General features: G+C 40.3%; 1 protein-coding gene across 4 annotated transcripts in view; it reads left to right on the top strand.

Moving 5' to 3' along the window:
- Positions 1 to 23434, top strand: part of sin3a.L (SIN3 transcription regulator family member A L homeolog) — a 61976-nt gene that overhangs the window by 11861 nt on the left and 26681 nt on the right. For all 4 annotated transcript variants that reach the window (XM_018252926.2, XM_018252927.2, XM_018252925.2 and 1 more), the window contains exons 3-12: positions 1263 to 1439; positions 2444 to 2550; positions 5432 to 5711; positions 11343 to 11609; positions 13064 to 13216; positions 14762 to 14920; positions 15334 to 15423; positions 16826 to 16944; positions 17611 to 17821; positions 19109 to 19225. In XM_018252926.2, coding sequence (XP_018108415.1) covers positions 1263 to 1439; positions 2444 to 2550; positions 5432 to 5711; positions 11343 to 11609; positions 13064 to 13216; positions 14762 to 14920; positions 15334 to 15423; positions 16826 to 16944; positions 17611 to 17821; positions 19109 to 19225 — 1680 coding nt within the window. The remainder of the gene's footprint in view (positions 1 to 1262; positions 1440 to 2443; positions 2551 to 5431; positions 5712 to 11342; positions 11610 to 13063; positions 13217 to 14761; positions 14921 to 15333; positions 15424 to 16825; positions 16945 to 17610; positions 17822 to 19108; positions 19226 to 23434) is intronic.

Below are 23434 nucleotides of genomic sequence, written 5' to 3' on the forward strand. Positions count from 1 at the left end.
CAAAATTTAGACTTGCTAAAAAAATGGGGGAGAACCTTGAAGCGCTGCTTCTGTAATGAGGCAACTTGAGACACCCCCCACCAAAAATTCTTCTGTTTTAGTTGTGCTCATTGCTGTAGTAGTTAATCCCCTGTCTGAGCATAAGAGGTTAGCGTAAGGAGGATGATGACGATTCTGACTATGACGGCTTAGATTTAAACTGCATGCTGAGCCAGTCATGGATTCTGTTTTGGGGTGATAAGATGACTAATCCAAAGTGTAATAAAAATTGGAGCTAATAGTGTTCCTTATAATCACTGCTTTAAAGTGATTCTATAAAAGCCATATAATACATTTTGAATGTGTATTCAATGTATATTTTAATGAACCTAGGTAAGCAATCTCTTTTAGTCTTCCATTATCACTCAGATTTTAATTTTGCACTTGTTATGTACTGGTCCAAACTATATTTTATGCCCCTAGCTTGATGAATCAACTGGACGCTTATATTTTAGCCAGAGAAAATACTTTTCAGATAGCTGAAAAATAATTTAGTTGAGTACTGTATAACCTACAATACTAATAACGCCCAATCGCTGCGTATATAAGGCCAGTCCCAAGGGCCAAAGAAATTCTTGGAATACAGCCCCCAGTCCAAAAGGGCCCAAATGTCAGTTACAAAAAATTATACTCCAAAAATATTAAGTTCAGTATAAAAAAATCAATATTTATTCAATACAAAATTTAAAAGAGTAGGCACACTGACCCATTGATCCTCCGCCTTACGCGTTTCATACCCACTGGTACTTAATCATAGGCACTAGTAATGCTACATTTGGCTCCAAAATTTAAACCCCTGGAGATCCCTCCCTCAAAGCTTAAAACCAATAACGCGTTGCCACATCACATTTTGATGTTAAAGCAACATTACATATAAGATCAATTGGGTCACATTTTCTTTTCGTATGCCCATTCTTCAAACATATCAACAGTAATCCCTTGCTAATCTGTAGAAAACATTCATGTCACATAGATATCAGGCCAGTGCCGAACCATGTAATATATTATACAAGTTAACATCATTAATTTACAATGAAAAAGATTCTCATAATACCATGCGTGTTTAAATATTTTTAACCCTGTATCCTCCAGATCCTATATTAGGTAAAACCAGTTACATCAAACGCATAATTTAAACCAAGTGGTAACCTAGTATGTAAATAAAAAATCCATGATTTACTGTATAACCTATGACTTGCACTACTTCTAAACTAATTTTACAGGTCTCAGCAGTGCCTCAGAGCTCTGGAGGCCATGGCCAGGCATCACTTACAGCAGTGCATGGTAGTCATCACCACAACACGCCTGTGCCAACCCATGGAGGACCTGCTGTGCAGAGTCATGCTCATTCAACCCCACCTGCTGCACCTGCACAAGGACAACAGTTCCAGAGGCTAAAGGTAAATTGATTATTGTTCGAATAAACACATTTTCCTTTGCAGATAAAATACCTTTAACAGAGGAAATAAAAATGCACACAGCTCTCATTAATGAAATGCACACTTAATGCCCTCCACCGAGGTGAATTATATTTTATTGCCCATTGCAAGAGACTGTAGAACAGCATCCTTTAATACCAGAGTTCCTGGGAGATAGCTACTGTCATCCTGGCTAAGCTTAGTCCAAAGGGCTGCACTGCAAACTTTCATATCTAGCTATGTCAGTATAGATATTATGTACATATTTCCAGCAACATTATCTGTGTCTCTTCGGAAACACTCAGCATTCCCAGTAGTGTTTTTTGCAGCATATAAATGCTGCCCCTCTGGACCTGCCAAGGTAAAGAGAGATGAGCAAAGATACTGCTGCAAGTATTATGGCATTGCTGCCAATTAAAATGTTTTAATAATTTTGACTGAATAATTTTGTATGTCAATGCAATGGAATTTTTTTTTTTTTTTTGTTTCTTGATATTTAATGAATCCTTGTTACATCTGGGTAAAGTCATATAGTAAAAGGATACTTGTGGCTTTTATTGTAGAGGGTAACTGAGCAATGTTTTTGTTTTAAACAACAAAATAACCAAAAAAGACTAATGAATTTGATTTAGCATACAGTTTATATCCAATATATCCAAATAGTTTTTCTGAACCATGTTTATGTGCTCTGATGTTTCCAGCCATTATGTTGTAGCACTACTAATGCCCTATTCGGGAAAACTACTGATATTTTTAATTGTTATGCTTGAATTAGTACAGGATTTTCAGTTTTTGTAAATCTTTTTTAGAGCTTTTCCAGGTGTTACTGGACCTTTAATTTTAAGGATTTGGCTCTTCAATTATATTTATATGTGGTGTAAGAGAAACCCGGTTTAGCGTAACATAAAAATAAGGCATGCTTTGCACCAATTTATTATAAGCATTTGCTTTTATTTAAACCATGGTTGCATCTTTGTTTTCTCTAGGTGGAGGATGCTCTTTCGTACCTTGACCAGGTAAAACTGCAGTTTGGTAGCCAGCCACAGGTGTACAATGACTTTCTTGACATAATGAAAGAATTCAAGTCACAGAGGTAAGTGGTTTTTTTCGTTTTTTTTTTTTAATAATCACAACACAAAGTATATTTACATTTTCCTAATGTAACTATATGTAACATTCTTTAGTATGGACCTGCAGCATACTGATTAGGTGTTTTTGCTTCTCATTCTTAAAAATGAAGCTTTGCCTTTTAAAGCTGCTCTCTCTCCCTTTTCTATATTTATCTCTATCTTCTACTTTAAATTATAATTTTACTTGCATTACATGTGAAATGTTTCTCAAACTGCTCTCTCTATCTATCTATCTATCTATCTATCTATCTATCTATCTATCTATCTATCTATCTATCTATCTATCTATCTATCTATCTATCTATTCTTGGTCATTCCTTTAAATATGTTTAGATAACCATTAACTCCAGATATTTTTAAAATTGACAAAGTTTTGAGGGCAACCTCTCAGGTAATATGTTGTTTGGAAAAGAGGAATGTTATTGTCTGCCATAGTAATCCATTGTACAAATGTTGGGGAGTCTTTACTGATTTTCCAGTTGATGGTTATAATTCTTTTAGCATATATAAATAGTTGCGATATATTTACCAGATTAAATAGAAGCAGCAGTGATTCTATGTGTGTATTGGTTTAGAAAGTATACTTTTCAGGCACTACACACTGCCAAAACATTTGTATTCCAAGGCAGGGCTTAATCATCTGCATTACTGAAGCGGTTAAGTGATTACATTTGGGGCATAGATCTGGTATGGATAGTTTGATTATATGTAATCTGTGGGGGTTAGATAGAGAAATTGTATCATTTTGTCTTATACACTTATTAGCAATGTGCATATCTTCCCACATTTCAGGTGTTTGGGATGGAATATTTGTTTAATTGTAAACATTTCAGTGTACAATATATAAATTATATACCTTGTAATGTCATCTATGGCCAATTTGAAAAAATATATTTTAGTGCTGAAAACTATATAGTATATTTGTTAGTGGTATTAAAGTAGAATGTATGTTGTCAGACTTGTGCCGCTGGCCCACCAGTAGTGCACAGTAGTATCAGTGAATCATAAATAGTTTAGTGGAGGTCAGACGTTAATTCATATTTACTCCATAAAACATTATGCGTTGCTGGCATATGAGGACATGCTTGAAAAGCAACTCCACTGTGTCCAGAAGTATTCCACTGAATACATTGTTTATGATGTAATCCAGAGGTGCCCACACTTTTTTAGTGAGGTGTGATCTTCTTTTACTTAAGTCTTTGCTTTGGGGTCTGCCAAAACGTTTCACCCTGCCATAGAAAACTAGAAACTAAACACATTTTTTTGCATTTAAAATGACACCATTTCTCAAGCCATTGAACAATGGTTTGGGACATCAGCTTTTTTGACATGATTCCATTCAGTTGGGCTTCTGTAGCAAAGCTACACAAAAGCTAGCTTACAGACTTCATAACTTCCAGATAAAAATATAAAGTTTCTACCTGATTCGACAGATGAAAGAAACCATGATGAAACCAACAAGCCATTTCCCAAGATCCCTTATGCTGACAGTGTGATGTAACCCCCTCCCTTACTTTGTTCCTTTGTAAAGTGATGAATTCTGGCACTTGAAGTCTCTTTGCTAACCATAGTGGGTGGTACATAGATTCTCTTGAAAGCAAAGGGACCTTGAGTCCCAGAATTCATCAGAGAGGAGGTGGAGAACTGGCAAACACAAAGACTATAATGGTTTCCTACAAATTTATGTACAAAAATAATACAATTACATGTATTTATGAGAATTCAGCTAGTATTTATGCACCTTTACTACATAAGACCAAATGAATCTCAAAATGAGGCGGGTGGATATTTTTTTTTAAGGGGGGTATTTTCTAAAACTCAAATTTATCTCATTTTTTTTAATTAAAACAAAGTCAGAATTTTCAGTGCAGGAAAAGTCTAGATAAAATCGAACGGATTTTACGCTTGAATTGCACAATTTTTTTCCAAGTTGTTGACTGGAAACCCAGCACAGATCATGATATCTTCAGAAAGTACTCACACTCTTTCTCCATCATCCGTTTTGTGGGTGTTTATTGCTTGAAGATAGACCAGTACAAAATATACACACACACACAATTGGACCATTGACTCAAAGGCTATTTCATTGGCAGATGTGGGCAATTCCTTTGTTATGTCATTATCAATTATCAAGAAGCAGATAAAAGTCCCGGAGTTGATTTGGGGGGGTGCTTGTATGTGGAAGATTTGGCTGACGTGGTCAAAGGAGCTCTCCATGCAGGTGAAACCAGCCATCCTTAAAGGAAAACTATACCCCCCAAACAATGTAGGTCTCTATTAAAAGATACTGCATAAAACAGCTCATATGTAAAACCCTGCTTCATGTAAATAAACCATTTTCATAATAATATACTTTTTTAGTATTATGTGCCATTGGGTAATCATAAATAGAAAATTGTCATTTTAAAAAATAAGGGCCGCCCCCTGAGATCGTAAGATTCACTGTGTACACATACAAACCACATGTAAGGTCACATGAGCCAATTAACAGACAGAGTTCTGCCTTTTGCTTCCTCACTTCTTCCTGTTACAGTTAGTGTTGTAGTATTTCTGGTCAGGTGATCTCTGAGGCAGCACAGATAGAGTCACGAAATGGTGGTTCAAGGCAAGAGATGTAAAAGGGCAATATTTATGTAAATATATATTCCAGTTTGGTAAGATTCTTTAATATGTCATTCAATTTGATATAAACTATCTGTTGCTTAAGTATTCATTTTGGGGGTATAGTTTTCCTTTAAGCTGCAAATACAGAAAAAAAACCATCTGAAAAATTGCTACAATATTAGGAGTGGCAAAATCTACAGTTTGGTACATAAATATGGATTTATTTTTCTTTACCCACAGTATTGACACACCAGGGGTCATAAGCCGGGTGTCTCAACTCTTCAAAGGTCATCCAGAGCTAATCATGGGCTTTAACACTTTCTTGCCACCTGGATACAAGATAGAGGTGCAAACAAATGACTTGGTTAATGTAACAACTCCAGGGCAAGTACACCAGATTACAACACATGGTCTGCAGCCTCCAATTCCTCAAGCTCCTCCACCATCACAGCCATCTGCCCCGCCCATTCCATCACCAGTGCACCCGACTCCTCAGCCTCCGCCAGCTAAAATCAGCAAGGTAAGAAAGGATTTCCCCAAAATTATTTAAAAAATTGACTTAATATTGCTAGCCTATTCTAGAAATTTGTAGCTTGCCTCTTCATAAAGTAGTTCATTACATGCATCAATGGCTATAGATTACTGATTCCCACCTACATAATGTAGTCTTAAGGGCAGAATTCTAAAGCCCTTTTCTTTAATGTTCTGTTGGGGGACACAAGAACCACTGGGTTAAGCTCCTCCAACCAGGAGGACAAATAAAAAAATGTTGCTCCTCTCCTTCTATATATATATATCCCCTGTGCTTAACCCTCTGATCTCAGTTTTTTCAGTGTCCTCGAATAGGAGGTTGGACCTTGGTCTCTAGAGAGACCCTACACAAGGAATTCTTGGTCGGTAAGTAGCACTGACACCAGGGGTGAGACAGGAGCCAGGGACACACCTGAGCTCCAGTAGTCAGCCCCCCACCCAGGACACTTTTGTAAGGGTCATAAGACTTGTATAAGCAGACCACCTTGGCCACCGGGCTTCCCATTGATCGAAGGCAGAGGGGCCACACATAGGTAGTGCAGAGAGCACACCCGGACACACGGTTGCACTCTCTTAGACATTGATGGACTGTCTGGTAAGTGAGAGCAGGCAGCAGCAGCAGACCCGCTGTCTTGCCTCTTGCTCTTCGTACCCACCTCCTCTCTTTGTCTGCATGCACACTGCTACCTGCTATCCAGGGTCAACTGGGTCAGCCCAGAAAGAATCCTTTAAACGCCAGTCAAAACATTGCGACAGAGTTCCGATTCCATGAGCAGCTGGGAGACATTATATAACAGGAGTGGGACACCCCTGAGAAAAAGTTCCAGCCTTCACTGTGCTTTTCCTATTCCTTTGCCAAGGACTTGGTGGAGAAGTGGAGTGTCCCACCCATGGTTGATGCCCCAGTGTCTAGACTACCTAGGAACACGGCGCTCCCGGTTCCTGATGTAGTGGCCTTTAAGGACCCCACAGACAAGTCTGGAGAGTTCACTGAAGGCGATATTTACATCGGCATGATCCACACTGCAACCAATGATAGCAGGAGCATGGACCAGCAGGGCAATTACCACATGGTCCCAGGCTCTCTTGGATGGATTGGGAGATAATACTCCTTGGCTTTAAAGATAGTAGAGGCAAATTCCTTTTTTGACGCCATTCTGGACGCTATACAAACCACAGCCAGAACATCCGCATCATTTGTGGCTGCACGCCGAGCATTGTGGCTAAAGAATTGGACAGAAGGTTTGAGCTCTAAGAAGTCTCTTACATCCTTGCAGTTTAAGGGAAAACATCTATTTTTAGAGCAGCTAGAATAAATAATTTCCCAGGCAACAGGGGGGAAAGCACACACTATTGCCACAGCCCAAGACTCTGTCTAGTTTGAGCTCCAAATGTGGCAAAGGGGAACATAAACATCACAAACATATCGTGCTTGGGAGAAATTTCAGCAGCGAGGCAAGCATCGGTGGCAGAACCGCAAGACAACAAGTCAGCCACTGACAAACCCCCCTCCAATGACTGGACAGGGTCAAGGGACCTCTTCGAGCTGTAGGAGGACTCTGAAGGTTCCATGAGATGTGGCTAAGGGAGGTGTTCGACATATGGGTTCAAGCACTAGTCAGCGATGGCTACAGGTTGGAATTTCAATCCCCTTCGCCTCAACGTTTCCTTCTCTCCAGAGTACCAGTAAGGGAGCCAAAGCACAAGGCTTTTTTCGGGACCATGAGGAGGAGTAGTGGTACCAGTTCCGTCCAAACAGCGCTTTGATGGCTTCTACTCAAATTTATTTATTGTACCAAAGAAGTACGGTTCCTTCCGTCCTGTGTTTGACTTGAAGACACTAAATAAATTCATAAGATACTCCCATTTTCACATGGAATCCATTTGCTCAGTCATCAGGTCCATGAGAAGAGGGGAGTTTTTTTAGCATCCCTGGATATCAAGGACGGGTATCTTCATGTTCCCATTTGGCCAGGACATCACAAGTTTCTGAGGTTTGCTTTCCTTCAGCAACATTGCCAGTTTGTGGCCCTAACATTCGGACTAACGTTTGCACCAAGGGTGTTTACGAAGATCATGGCATCCATGACAACAATTCTACGACTTTAGGGGATTTCAATTAACCCATATCTGGATGACATCCTGATAAAAGCAGATTCCTTGGCGATGGCCACGAGAAATGTGTCCATCACTGTGACAACTCTGGAATCATTCGGGGGGATGATCAATCGTCAAAAATAATTAGTACCCAGCCAGATCATGCAGTTCCTGGGGCTAGTGTTCAATACAAGCTCACAGAGAGTAATTCTACTGAGGGAGAGACAGTTGAAACTCATGAGCATAATAGGACGATTTCTACAGAACCACACGCCCACAGTACGATTCGACATGCAGGTTCTGGAGTTAATAGTAGCCGCAATGGAAGCTGTACCATCTGCCCAGTATCACCTGCGACCTCTGCAATTGTGCATTCTCCTCAGATGGAAGAAGGGATCTCTCGAACAGACCATTATTCTCGACCAGACAACACGAGAGTCCTTGAACTGGTGGATGGATCCATCAAGACTGGCTCGGGGACAGTCATGGGAAGACCCACAGTGGACGCTGATAAGAACCGACGCAAGCCTGAACAGATGGGGGGCAAGGCTCGATCAAAGATGGGCACAATGCACATGGTCTCCCGTGGAGGCCAGACTGCCTATAAACATTTTAGAACTCCTTGCCATTTACCAGGCCCTAGTACAGTGGCAGGATCTTTTATAGCACAAGCACATAAAGGTGCAATCGGATAACGCAACCGCAATGGCTTACCTGAATCATCAGGGGGGCACAAAGAGTGTATCAGCATGGAAGGAGACCCAGAGGATAATGGAGTAGACAGAGCACCACAATGTAATGGTAACCGGTTCAAATCCCTGGAATTCTAAACTGGCAGGCAGATTTATCGAAGTCAAAATCGCCTGGATCCAAGAGAACGGGAACTCCTACCTTCTCCGCCCTGCTGGTGGACAGGTGGGGTCGGCCAGATATAGATCTGATGGTGTCCCGCCACAATGCAAAACTTCCAAGGAGTGGATGCGATGACGTTTCTTTGGAACTTCCACAGGGCGTACATGTTTCCACCGATTCCTGTGATTCCAAGGATTCTAAAGCAGTTTCGGCGAGAGAGACTGACCTTGCTGATAGTGGTCCCCTTTTGGCCAAGAAGAGCGTGGTTTTCAGACCTGATCTCCCTGGCAGAAGGAGATTGGTTCAGACTGCCAGCAAGGCCGGACTTACTACGTCAGGGACCAATAGTACAGCACAACCCTGCCCTGCTGTCTTCGATGGCTTGGCGGTTAAGGCAGCCATACTGAAGCATAGAGGGTTCACTGATAAGGTGGTGTAGAGGATGATCAAGGCCAGGAAGCCCATATCCGCTAAGGCCTACTACAGGGTCCGGAAGGCATACAATACGTGGTGTGAGAGGCATCAGACACAATTGCAGATTGACAACGTGCTGCAATTCCTCCAGCAGGGAGTGGACGGCGGTCTCAGGCTATCTTCATTAAGGTTCAGGACTCTGCCTTATAAGTATTATTTCAGGAACGTACGAGATGATGTTCGAACTTTTCTCTAGGGTGTGGCTTATGTCACTCCCTTATTTCATCAACCCGTACCGGTATGGGACTTTAACCTGTTTCTCAGGGCATTACTGGAAGCCCCATTTGAGCCTATGAGGTCAGTAGACTTAGGTTGGCTGACTTCAAAGGTGGTGTTCTTATTGGCCATCTGTTTCGGCCAAGAGAGTGTCAGAGTTGAGCGCGCTCATGGTTTTCCACAGAGACAAGGTTACCTTAAGTACGATGCCAACCTTCTAACCTAAGGTGGTCTCTGATTTTCATGTGAACCAGCCTATTGTGGTACACTCCTTATGTATAGACCCTAAGGTTGAAAAGGAGAAGAAGCTACATACCCTGGACGTAGTCCGTGCCTTGAGATACTATGTGGATAGTACAGCCTCATACAGGCGTTCAGATTCGCTTTTTGTCCCTCAGGTCCAAGGAAAGGAACAGCTGCAACGAAGGCTACTATAGCCAGATGGATTAAAAGGTCCATCCACCAAGCATATGAGAGTTCTCACAGAAGTCCTCCAGCACAGGTAAAAGCTCATTCAACCAGGGCTTTAAGCACCTCCTGGGCGTGGAGAAACGAGGCTTCTGCAGAGCAGCTGTGCAAGGCGGCATCATGGTCGTCTGTTCATAATTTTACAAAGTTCTATCGTTTTGATGTGTTTTCCTCTGCCGATGCGAGTTTTGGTAGGAGGGTTCTTTATGCTGTAGTCATGATCGACTAAGGGTGGACTGTCTCTTCCCTCCCTGGTTATTTAGAGGAACTGCTTTGGTAAGTCCCAGTGGTTCCTTTGTCGCCAATAGGACGTTAGAGAAAAGGAGATTTTTGTTTTGCTTACCGTTAAATCTCTTTCTCTCTAGTCCATTGGGGGGATACAGGACCTCCCTCCCTGAGACAGGAGTTTTCTGCATTATAGTTGCAATTGAATCCTTATTTTGTTATACTATTCTTGGTTGATATACTAAACTGAGATAAGAGGGTTAAGCACAGGAGATATATAGAAGGGCAGGGTCACATTTTTTTGTCAGTGTCCTGCCTCCTGGTTGGAGGTTTATGTAGATTTTAGTATCACAATAGCCTGTGATATTATGCTTGTCCAAGAAAACATCCAAGCCCCTCTTAAAATCATTAACAGACTGCTCACAGATATCCTAATTGTGAAGAACTAATTATGCTGCTTCAGATGAAAATTGTGTTCCTCGTCTATGGGGGTGGCCTCTGGTGCAGTGATCCTCTTAATAGGGAAAAAAGTACCAATCTGACTAAAAGGAACAAAGATAATAATAAAACTACAGATGTTAAAAGAATGCTGTCTTTGAGGTTTTTAGATAATTGTGAGCATATCAGCCTTGTTCTCATACTGATCATGAGAGAAAATAAGGCTGCATGACTTTAACTCCTCCCCCATTCACACCATATATTCCTAATAATGCAGCATCCTGAGTTGCTGGTGCCCTTCTATGTGTAAGGGTCAACAGAGACAAAGTATACAAAGCATTTTTACCACCCTTGCTAATCACTTGAGGAAAGTTTGATTTATGTATAGATTTTTTGGGTTGCAGTTCAGGCAGTTGCAATAAACTTCATGGTTTTTGTGTGATTGAACTTCACTAAAGCATAGGGGCTTTTCTCTGTTTAGCATAAATCGCCATGTACCAACATTACACAGGCAATTGCTATTTACTTTCAAACAAGCTCAGCAGTTTATTTTTTGTTCAGTTCTCCTATTCAGTTTGGGATCAAGAACAAGGTACTATTTTATTATTACAGAGAAAATTGAAAATAGTTTTCAATATTTTGGATTATTTAATTTAATGGAGTCTATGGGAGATGAGCTTGTGGATAACGGATTTTCAGATAAAGGATCCTATACCTGTACATGATGAAGCAACTTATGCACAAATTGTAATCTTTACATACATACTTATATGTAATATATACCTTCACAGTGCCTGGTATTATGGAAAACATGAATGTATTTAATTTTTTTTTCTTTGTCATGACATAGCCAATGCAGTCCCAGGCTCACACCCCAACAAATCAGCAAAGCACACCTATACAGTACCCATCTCCACGATCTCCACCAGCACAGCCGCACACACCAGGACCTTTGGCACATGCTACACCCACCGCAACTGCAGCAACTCCTACAATGCAGAACAACCAGCCAGTTGAATTCAACCACGCTATTAACTATGTAAACAAGATCAAGAACCGATTTCAAGGCCAGCCAGACATTTACAAGTCTTTCCTTGAGATTCTGCACACATATCAGGTGAGCCTTGGACATTTTATAAACTTTATAAAGCGGTATTCAGTCAATTGAGCTACTGTGGGTCTAATAAAATAAATGCATGCTTTTTTTGTTATATCTATCTTAGGGGGCTTAATGCCTGTAACATGAGGTATTTTACAGTCTATGCAACATTGATCACAAGCTCTTACAAATGTTTTAAATTGTACCCAATAAATGCACCTGTTAAATAAAAATTTAAAAATAAAACATTGATTATAAATTGTTCAAAGTTTGCATTTGTACATTGACTATGGATGTAATGGAATAAATTGGTGTGGAAAAACCTGACCATTAGTTGTTGGGTAGGCATCTGGAGTTCCAGTGGAGATGTCTGAATACTTTCATTTTAACATAGCATAGGTAGAAAAAAAGACACATCCATCAAGTTCAAACTTTTTTGTCCAACTCCTAATCACACCCTTTCTGAAAACACTCTAATTTACCTCAGAGGGGGAGGAAATCCTTCCTAACTCCAAGATGTTAATCGGACCAGTCCCTGGATCAATTTGTACTAAGAATTATTTTTAATAACCCAGTATTTCCTCACTTGCTAAAAAGCCATACAACCGCTTCTTGAAGCTCTCTAATCTATCCAGCAGTACCTTATTGGAGGTTACAGTTCAAGACATTTTCTCAAATAAAATAACTTGCTGACTAGACATAGTTTTCGTTCAAATTCCAGACGTATTCACAATGGTGGCGTAAAGTGCTATATAAGGGCTAATTCACAGTGGTGAATTTAAGTGCAAAAAAACTTTCCTTTTGTTGTTTGCTTTTGGCACCTAAAGGCACAACTATTTGCCACTGCAGAATAAAGTGCAGAGTTTAGTGTCAATCTAAATATGGATGGGCAACTCCTCGCATACCCCTACTTAACATACACAAGGAAAGCACTTCAGAAGACATTAAATGCAGAGAACCATTCACTAACACATCAAGTCCCAAACAGTTTGAATGTGCCAAAATGAAATTAAAAAACCTTCTTGGATGGGTGCAACTGCAAATCGGTTAGACCCTTGGCCAGGGTCACAAAGATCAGTCAATACAGAATTAAATACTGCTGCACTCCTTTTTGTAAGGTGCATATTCTTGCTGCAGCACTCCTTTTTGTAAGGTGAATTTATTGTGGTTAAAAATCAGATTTGAGAAAGTGTAGGGTAAAGCCCAAAGTGTTGCTTGGATTAATGCAGGTATCCTATTCAGTTTCACATGCCCAACTTTGTGGCATTTAGCACTTGAGCACTTGCGCCTGTAAAATTTTGGTTACATTGGCCCTTAAATAAAGCTAGGTAAGTCCATTTCTTTGACCACTGGCAAATAATTCAGTAGTCTGTGTATCAGCAGAAAAATAAATAGACATGGTTTACTGTTTTATAAAAAGGATACATTTTCAATCAACTGTACATTTACCTTTTAACTGGTACATTTTTCAGAAGGAACAACGCAATGCTAAAGAAGCAGGGGGTAATTACACACCAGCCCTGACCGAGCAGGAGGTCTATGCCCAGGTAGCAAGACTTTTTAAAAACCAGGAGGACCTGTTATCAGAATTTGGCCAATTTTTGCCAGATGCCAACAGCTCTGTGGTAAGAAATCAATTTGTATTTTCAACACATTTGTTTTACATTGGTGGTGGGGGTATAGTAGAAAATATGATTTCATCATTTTAAAAAGCAATGTACTGTTTGCATCAATCATTAAATTCTTTATTTAAAACAGTGAAACACAGGCAGGGATATCTGGTGGTTCTCTACAAACCGTAGGAGTATTTGGCTATTTTCAAATTTAACTTAAAGGTTGTTCACCTTTAAGTTAACTTTTTGTATATTATAGAATGGCCAATTCTAAGCAACTTTTCAATTGGTCATTTATTTATTTTATATACTTTTTGAATTATTTGCCTTTTTCTGACTCTTTCCAGCTTTCAAATGGGGGGGGGGGCTGGGGTCACTGACCCCATCTAAAAATCAAATGCTCTCTAAGGCTACACATGTATTGTTATTGTTACTTTTTATTACTCATATTTCTGTTCATGCCCTCTCCTATTCATATTCCAGTCTCTTAATTTAAATCAGTGGATGGTTGCTATGGTAATTTGGACCCTAGCAACCAGATTGCTAGAATTGCAAACTGGAGATTTGCTGAATAAAAAGCTATATAACTCAAAATAATAAAAAAAACAAAACCAATTATAAATTGTCTCAGAGTATCACTCTCTACATCAAACTAAAAGGTAATCTAAGCGAACAACCCCTTTAACTGGTGTTATTTTGAGCCATACAGTTTATGAAAATAAGGTCTGCGATCATGTCTTTTGCTACTTCAGCTGCTTAAGATCTGTAAGGTGCCTCTGACTTAGTTATCTTGGAACCAAGGAATTCATTATTATTTAAAAAATTCTCCATACTTCGTGATGCTCAAGTGCTGGTCAGCTGTCATGGGCAGGAATTACTGGATTTATAGGTTTTTTTTGTAGCTACACTACTTTGCACAATATATGATGTTGTTTTTCAGATACAAGATACCTTTAATACAGAATTGAATTATTGTTTTTTATTTAAAATTTTGAGTAATATTTCTTTAAAAGAATATGGTCACGAGAAAATTCCCTTTTATGTATATTCATTTGAGGATTTTTTTTTTTTTAAAACAATAGCGTTCGATGCTTTTGTGGTGGGTGTACAATCTTTTGGCCTTGCATGTATTTGTGATGATCTTTTGCAAGGATTTTAGAATTCAATATGTCAAGTGCATGCTTCTGTTATGGGCTCCTACAGACTGTATAAAGTCTGCAGGCACCAAGGTATCTTAAGTTTATCTAGAAAGGAGCAATAATTATTCTTACAGGGCTGATTTCAGTGGGTGAAGCTTTTGCTGTAACGCCAATTGTAAAATAATTTAAACAGGAAATTCTATTTGCTGAACACTTGCAAGCTCCATCTAGTGGCAGTATGGAGAAAACATATCATTCGTACTGATTGTGGGTGAAATAACTTAAAATAAGCTGTGAAAACAAGAATAATAGTGTTCATTTAATTTCTGTTAATGGAAGAAAAAGGTTTATTGGTCAGTGGTTCTAGCTATTTTTTTGGAGTACTTCTAAGAACCTAATTTTTTTATTCGCCATCCAGCTTTTGAGCAAAACAACAGCTGAAAAAGTTGAATCTGTAAGAAATGATCACGGGGGCACAGTGAAGAAGCCACAGCTTAACAATAAGCAGCAGAGGCCCAACCAGAATGGCTGCCAAATTAGACGGCACTCTGGAACTGGAGTCACACCCCCAGTTAAGGTATGTGGAGAATAAAGAAAATTTCAAAGAGAATTTGAGTGGCACACACCTGGTTCCATCTTCTTATTTGTTTGGGTGCACCTCCCACAGTGTCCTTCCCCACTGGAACACAGGTATTACGAATCGAAATGGGCAGCACTCCAGAATACAGATAAAAATGCCTTTATTCACAAACAGCAGGGCAGCATTTGCAACGTTTTCGAGACTGCTTGAAAAAGAGCCGTGCTAGGCTCGAAACGTTGCAAATGCTGCCCTGCTGTTTGTGAATAAAGGCATTTTTATCTTTATTCTGGAGTGCTGCCCATTTCGATTTGAGAATAAATAACATACCTGTATTTCAAAAGTAAAATATACTCTAAAATTAATTGCTTACTATAAAATGTTAATGTGCTGTATTTTTCTCACCATTACAGAAGAAACCTAAAATTCTTATTCCTAAAGATCAGTCACTAGCAGATGCCAACAAACATGGAGCAGGAGCAGAATCACAGTTTTTTGACAAGGTGGGTTGTGTGTCTTCAGTTATGTTTGCCATTAAATGATATCGTGTGTAGGCTGTCGAATTTTCTAGGATCTAATGTGAATTGCTTTATGCCGACTTAATCAACATATTATTATGTCAGTACTTAGAGGCCCTTGGAAAGTTCCAAAGTCAGACAGGCTGTATGAATCGGCTTTGTCTCACTGCAACTTAATAATACAATTTTCCTTAACCTTGTAAGTAGGGATGCACCGAATCCACTATTTTGGATTCAGCCGAACCCCCGAATCCTTTGCGAAAGATTCGGCAGAATACCGAACCGATTCCGAACCCTAATTTGCATATGCAAATTAGGGGTGGGAAGGGGAGAACATTTTTTACTTCCTTGTTTTGTGACAAAAAGTGCGATTTCCCTCCCACCCCTAATTTGCATATGCAAATTAGGGTTCGGCCATGCAGAAGGATTTGGCCGAATTCGAATCCTGCTGAAAAAGGCCGAATGCCGAACCGAATCCTGGATTCGGTGCATCCCTACTTGTAAGTAACTATAGGGGCAAGATGGATAAGAATTTTCTATCTTGCAATCTGTATTTGGCATTTTGACAGCTGGCAAAGAAAATTGTTGGTATTGGACAAACCACCTATGTATTTATGTAGTTAATTCAGTGCAGTCCACCTGTAAATGCGCACAATGGGTTGAGGCAGTTTTTGACCGGTATCTACATTTTTCAGATAGCAGAGAAGACGCAGTTTGAGCCATTAGCCTTGTACTATCTGAGAGCATTCAGACCACAGGAAGATGTATAAGGAGATTACTGATGGCAATCTTTATTTAGGCTAAAAGCATACAGGGCATTTTGACTGCCATTGTAGTTGAGTAGGAAGCATCAGCAGTCAACTTGCATATATGTCTTTCACTGCTTCCTATATTGTTGTGCAGAAAGCATGCTGAAAAAGTGATGTTGATAGGTGGGCCTTGTATAGAAACCATTTCCCAGCAGCAGTCAGTCTTGTCTGTACAATTTTTAGTATATATCCTTGTGAGACATTTTGATTGCTTATATTTTTTTCCTTTTTCTGATTATAGTAAATGTGATAATGTCCCAAGTGCACCTGCATACAGTGGTTTAAAGACTTATCAGTACAAGCCCCGCTAGAAGGCCCAACCATTTTCCACAGTCCCCCTTAGTATTTAGGTTTTTAGCTTGTTTAATACTTTCTTGTGTCATGGAGGCACACTTTTATTAATAAATAAAACAAAACATTGCATGCACTAAACTGCAAATTAATTTTTTCCATTATGTATATCTAATTAAAACAAAAAATGTTTCATACACAGTCAGCAATAGACCCTTTTAACCCAATTTGTTTATTATTCCTAAATGTTTTTGTGAACCCAAATTTATTCTCACTTTTCACTATAGGTCCGTAAAGCACTTCGGAGTGCAGAAGCATATGATAATTTCCTGAGATGCCTGGTGATCTTCAATCAAGAAGTAATTTCCCGATCCGAGCTAGTTCACCTGGTGTCCCCATTCCTAGCGTAAGTAACAAATGAAAGTAACTGGTATTCATTGTGTAGTTAACTTTAGCTACCAGCTTAACACATTAAAGCATTCTAAGTACACAAGGAGCATATAATCACACTGATCATAATATGCTTACTTTTAAAACATAAGTTCTGTTTTGATTTCAGTTGTGCAATCCAGATAATTGGGGATTTGTGATAATTAACAAAGTTCTTTTTTGTTTGCTGCAGCAGAAATCTCTTCCAGGGGCATTGTTAGTACAGGTATGGGATCCGTTATCCGGAAACCCATTATCCAGAAAGCTCCAAATTACAGAAAAACCCGTCTCCCATAGACTCCATTCAAATTTTTAAGTATGATTTCCTTTTTGTCTGCAATTATAAAACAGTGCCTTGTACTTGATCCAAACTGAGCGATAATTAATCCTTATTGGATGCAAAACCAGCCTATTGGGTTTATTTAATGTTTACATGTTTTTTTAGTAGACTTAAGGTTATGATTCATGGTCCAAATTACGAAAAAATCTATTATCTGGAAACCCCAGGTCCCGAGCATTCTGGATAATGGGTCCCATACCTGTACATTGCAGGGTGGTTCTTTTAAATTCTTTGTTAAACTTCTTTTATTTCTTCCCCTCTTTTATGCACTATTGACACTTTTTTCCCCCTTTCCCCAAATAGCAAGTTCCCAGAGCTATTTACATGGTTAAAAAATTTCTTGGGTTACAAAGAATCCTCCCATCTGGAGAGCTTCCCAAAAGAGCGAGCTACTGAGGGTATTGCCATGGAGATTGACTATGCATCATGTAAGCGTTTGGGGTCAAGTTACCGAGCCTTACCCAAAAGCTTCCAGCAGCCAAAATGCACTGGCAGGACACCGCTATGTAAAGAGGTAAGGTTATTAAGGGTGGGGATACTGTCATAGCAAAAAATGTTTTTTTGTTTTTTTTTCAAAAGGCATCCGTTAATAGTGCTGCTCCAGCAGCATTCTGAACTGAAATCTGTTTCTCAAAAAAGCAAACCGATTTCAAAATTAAATATAAAAAAAAAAATCTGACATGGGGCTAGACATATTGTCAGTTTCCCAGCTACTCCAAGTGATGTGACTTGTGCTCAGTCACGCTTTACTACTGTACTGCAAGTTGGAGTAAATTCGTCCCCCTCCCTTTCCCCATCAGAAGCCTAACAACAGAACAATGGGATGGTAACGAGATAGCAGCTCCCTAATACAAGATAACAGCTGCCTGGTAGATCTAAGAATAGCACTCAATAGTAAAAGCCAGGTCCCATTGCGACACATTCAGTTACATTGAGTAGGAGAAACAGCCTGCCAGAAAGCAGTTCCATCCTAAAGTGCTGGCTCTTTCTGAAAGCACATTACCAGGCAAAATGGCTGCCTATACACCAATATTGCAACCAATACACTTGCTGGTTCAGGAATTACATTTTATTTTGTAGAGTGAATTATTTGCAGTGTAAACAATGTAATTTAGAAAAAAAAAAATCATAAAAATCATGACAGAATTCCTTTAAGGAAAGAACTAAAAGGGTGCACTTGGTGTAGGAGCTGACCACTTACTGTTAATTTTTATTAGACAAAAATATTTCTAGTAAACAGAAATTCTATATAATCTGAACAACATATGTTCCTCTAATTGATGCTGCTTCATAAGACCAAAGAGCCTAATATTTCCTTAAATGTACATATTTCCTGTACTTCATAGCCAGAATTTCCTGCTCACAAAAACAGAGTAAGTTCAAGGTTTAATTTAACACATAATAGTAAACATATATTTAAATTTTTCCTTCTGTCAATAAAGATTATTTTTGCTGCTCACAAAGAAAATGTGAATATAAAAATACAAAATGAAAAATATACTCTTCTACAAACCAAAAAAGAGACTTTATAGTTTTAATGCTTAAAGGGGTTGTTCATTTTTATTCTGATGTATAGCGGGATATTTGCAATTGGTTTTCATTTTTCTACATTTGTGTTTTTTAAGTTATTATGCTTTTTATTCAGAAGCTCTATTGCAATATCAGCAATCTGTTTGCTAGGGTCCAAATTGCCATAGCAACCATACACTGATTTAAATAAGATTGCTGATGAAATTAAAATTAGCATCCCAATTTGCAGAAAATATATCACTTTTATAACTACATTTTTCTCTATACTTAGGTTTTGAATGACACTTGGGTGTCTTTTCCATCCTGGTCAGAAGACTCAACTTTTGTGAGCTCTAAAAAGACACAGTATGAGGAACACATTTACCGATGCGAAGATGAAAGATTTGAGGTAAGCATGTTCCTTTGTCTTACTCTTCGTTCTCTTGAAATAGGTAATATTAATCTTTTGTGTTACTCATTGATACCTTGAAATGTTTTATGCATCATTTACTATCACTCACAACCCTTAAGTAGTGTGCTTACAGTTGATAGTCAAGTGCAGCATAAATAAAGAAGGTCAATGAGGCAAAGTAAACAAAGGAACAGATATTCTAAACAATATAAATGTTAGATATGAACCTCTTCTGTGAAAGCGTATGTGATATGCTTGAATGAAGAATAGTTTTCACTGTGTGATGCCCCTTTGTGTACCCTTATTCTGATTTGATTCCTTGAGAAAAAGAAGAAATGATTAGTATTAATTAAAAATTAGTTGCCTTCAGCGCTCAATTATTATTTTTTTGGCTGGACACTAAGGGCTTGGCCTGATCCTGCTAAAAATGTCTGCCAAATCTTTGATTTGAGGCATGCCTAGCAATTTGGGAAGAAAGGAGATAAGGATTTGCAGAGTACGAAGTACAGTTATGCATGAGAGTTATGAATGAGGGAATTGAAGGGATTGAAAAATTGGTAATACTGATAATATTTTAAAAAGAAGAGACTTAGATGGTGGAACAATTACTAGTTCTACTAATTTTAACAGACCATTAGCTGTTTTAATGTAGTTATTGGGTACAAAACCCCCATTTTACTATTTGTTCTAAGTGTAGCAGAATAACTGCAAATATACTACAACAATTTTGAAAAGGAAGACTGAACGAGCGTCATAACTTTTAATGAGATTGTTGAATGATGGTTTTTTATGAAAGTTGAATTGATGAAATTAAAGAGAGATTTTTGTACTCCCAGTTCAATCTTTTTCTCTTGTCCTATATTGGGGGACACAGGCACCGTGGGTTGAAGATCCTGCAGCTGGAGAATGGACACTTAACTTGTTAAACGTGACTCCTCCTCCTCCTGCTTTGGGCTTCATCCCCTGCCTCCTCCTAACACCTTCAGTTTCGACCAAAGAAGGAGCATAATAACCCAAAACAGAAGAGGAGTTTCAGTACCCCCTCAGAACTTAGATAACAATGTATAACTCCCAACTGGAGTTAACTAAACAGAACATAGTTGAGATCAGTTTCATTACAGGGAGGGAAGGCCTGTGTCCCCCAATATAGGAAAAGAGAAAAAGTTTTAATGGTGAGTAAAAAAATCCCTTTCTCTTGCCTATTAGGGGGACACAGGCACTGTGGGGATGTCCCAAAGCAAACCATGAGGGTGGGACACTGAGACCCCAGTAGGTGTTTAACTGATTACAGCCTGTAACACCTTCCTCCCGAAGCTGGCTTCGGCTGAAGCTTGTGTGTGTAGCCTGTAGAAGCATGTGAAAGTGTGAAGGAACGCCCAGGTGGCCGCTCTGCAAACTTGTTCTGCCGATGCTTGATGCCGGACTGCCCAGGATGTGCTGAGAGAGCATGTGGTGCATTCTTTTCACTGTGTAGGCTCTAATGATAGTAACCCAGATCAACTTGGCTAATGTTGTCTTGGCTGCTTTAGAGCAACGTTTTGGCCCGTTAGGGGTGATAAAGAATGCATCCGTCTTCCTGACATCCTTGGTAGCCTGTAAATATGAAGTCATTGCTCGAACCACATCCAGGTTGTGCATTTTACACCAAATCCTGGTTTAGGTGAAAATCCGACAATACTTTTGGGAAAAAGTCCGGAGTAGGTCTGAGGACTACCTTGTCCTTGTGTATGCTGGTGAAAGGTGATTGGCAGGAGAGTGCAGCCAATTCAGATACTCTCTGAGTCGATGTGATGGCCACAAGGAACACCACCTTTTCAGTTAGCGTAGACAGAGGAATCTTGTCTATTGATTCATATGGGTCCTCCTGTAGGACAGAGAGTACCAGGTTAAGGTCCTGTGGTGGTACAGGACAACGATACGGTGGCGTCAACCGAGTTGCTCCTTGAAGAAGCGTTCTGATATTACTCCTCAGAGCCAACTTTTCCTGGAGGAGAATAGACAGTGCTGAAACTTGTACCTTCAGTGAGCGCAGATAGCGCTGGGACATTGTTCTCCGCCCACTCTAGAATGTCGTTTTCTTCCCTGAGGGTCGCTGGGCTTTTGGTGCCGCCTTGGTGGTTTATGTATTCTACTGCTGTTACATTGTCGGACTGGATCCGCACCGATTGACCCTAGAGTAAGTATGTCAGGCTTTCCAGAGAATATCGAATCGCCCTCAGTTCCAGCAGATTGATGGAGAGCCATCTCTCCTCCCGATCCCAAAGGCTTTGAATCGTTGTTTGGTCTAGTACACTGGAGGTACTCTTGAGGGTCCGAACCCTGCCTTGTAGGGTGCTGGTCTTGTCTCGTGGGAGAAAGGCTCTCCTGTTCCCCGGAGTCCAATATCAGACCTAAGTATTCTATTGTCTGTGTCGGAGAGAGGTTGGACTTGTTGAAGTTGATCATCCACCCTAAGTCTGTCAAGGTCTGTAGGACTTGGGTTGTATGGTGATGAGCTATGGTTGCGGATGGGTGTTTTACAAGCAGATCGTCCAAATATGCGATGACTGGTATTCCCCTGAGTCTTAGCTCCTCCAATGCTGCCGACATCACCTTGGTGAATGTACGAGGGGCTGACAGTCCAAATGGGAGTGCTACGACCTTCCAGTTTTGTCCGTTCACAAAGAATCTGAGAAACCGGTGGTGGGCCGGGTGAATAGGTAGTTGGAAGTAATAGTCTTTGATGTCGATGACGGTCATAAAATTGCCGTCTTCCATGGAAGCTAAAACGGACTGAATTGATTCCTTCTAGAAATGGCATTTTCTGACGAAGGGATTGAGATCTTTGAGGTCTAGAACTGGTCTGTAGTACCCTTTTCCTTTGTCTGTTTGTGGTACTGGTTGTATTGTACCTGCCGTGATGAGGTCCTGGATGACCGTGAGGAATTTGGCTCTGTTGTGTCTGTGTCTGGGCAACCGGGATATGAAGAATCTGTGGGGTAGTCGTTGGGTAAAGTCTATCAAGAGTCCTTGTGAAACCACCCGAAGGACCCATTGGTCCCGTACTTTTCTTTTCTACACCTCCCGAAAGGATTTGAGGCGGCCTCCTAGTGGGGTTCCCTTCGGGGGTGGGCATCCCTTCATGCTGAATTTGACTTGTCCTGAGAGGGTTTCGTTGGTGCCTTGGTTTATGACCAACTGGGCCTCTGCTTGCCTTGGTAGCGCGAGCGGAAATTAGAGCTGGATCTATCTATCTGTGCCTTTGTTCTTGGCCTTGCCGAAAGGGACAAAAAAAGGGCTTTTTTTTTGAAAGGTGGTCTTTTGGTTCTGGTCTGTGGGAGTAGGGTGCTTTTGGCGCCCTTTGCCTGGGATGTTATTTTGTCGCGTTTGGCCCAATGAGCAGTTTCCCTTGAAATGGGAGGCTGACCAGGGAACATTTGGATGTTAGATCGGCTGACCAAGTCTTCAGCCACAGGAACCGACGAGCCGCCACAGATTGTGCTGAGGCCTGGGCCACCATCTTAGCTGCATCGCCGATAGGGCGATAGTGTCTGTGATTTGGGACAGGAGATTGTCGGTAGTAGGATCCTCTGACCCAATGAGCTGTGCTGCTTGCTCCACTCAGACCTCCATGGCCTTTGCCACCCAAGCAATAGCGAAGATTGGTCTAAAAGCGGAACATGACGCTGTGAAGGCTGACTTGCAGAACCCTTCAAGACACTTGTCTATAGGGTCCTTGAATGCTGCCACTGGGATAGTGGTATTCCTGAAAAGTCTGGAGACTGAGGGGTCGACCACTGGGGGTGATACCCAGAGATCGGTGCACTCTTGAGGGAAAGGATATGTCTGGTAGCTGGGGGGACGGGATGGGGCCTAAACCAGAGTGCAATCTGTGGGGGGAGAATGCTGTCTTGCTACGAACCCTTGATCCTCCACCCTAATGGAAGATAAAGGGGGTTGAATGGTGATCCATACTCACCAAGGTTTCCAGCTGGTCCGTGCCCTTTGATGAGTTCTCCCTGTAAAAACACAAATATAAATATATATGAAAATCTCCACATATATTTATATCTGCATTAGATTATACACCCTGGATGGGTGTATGGCGCTGCTGCAGGCCTCCGGGGAGCCTCGCAGGGAGATAGGAGCAAGCCTACAGACCTCCGGAGAGTGGGAAGGCTGTAGGGCAGAGTAGGAAACAGCTGGAGAGGCTCTTGAAAGTATCAG

The sequence above is a fragment of the Xenopus laevis genome, chromosome 3L (assembly GCF_017654675.1).
Source record: "Xenopus laevis strain J_2021 chromosome 3L, Xenopus_laevis_v10.1, whole genome shotgun sequence".
NCBI lineage: Eukaryota > Metazoa > Chordata > Amphibia > Anura > Pipidae > Xenopus > Xenopus laevis.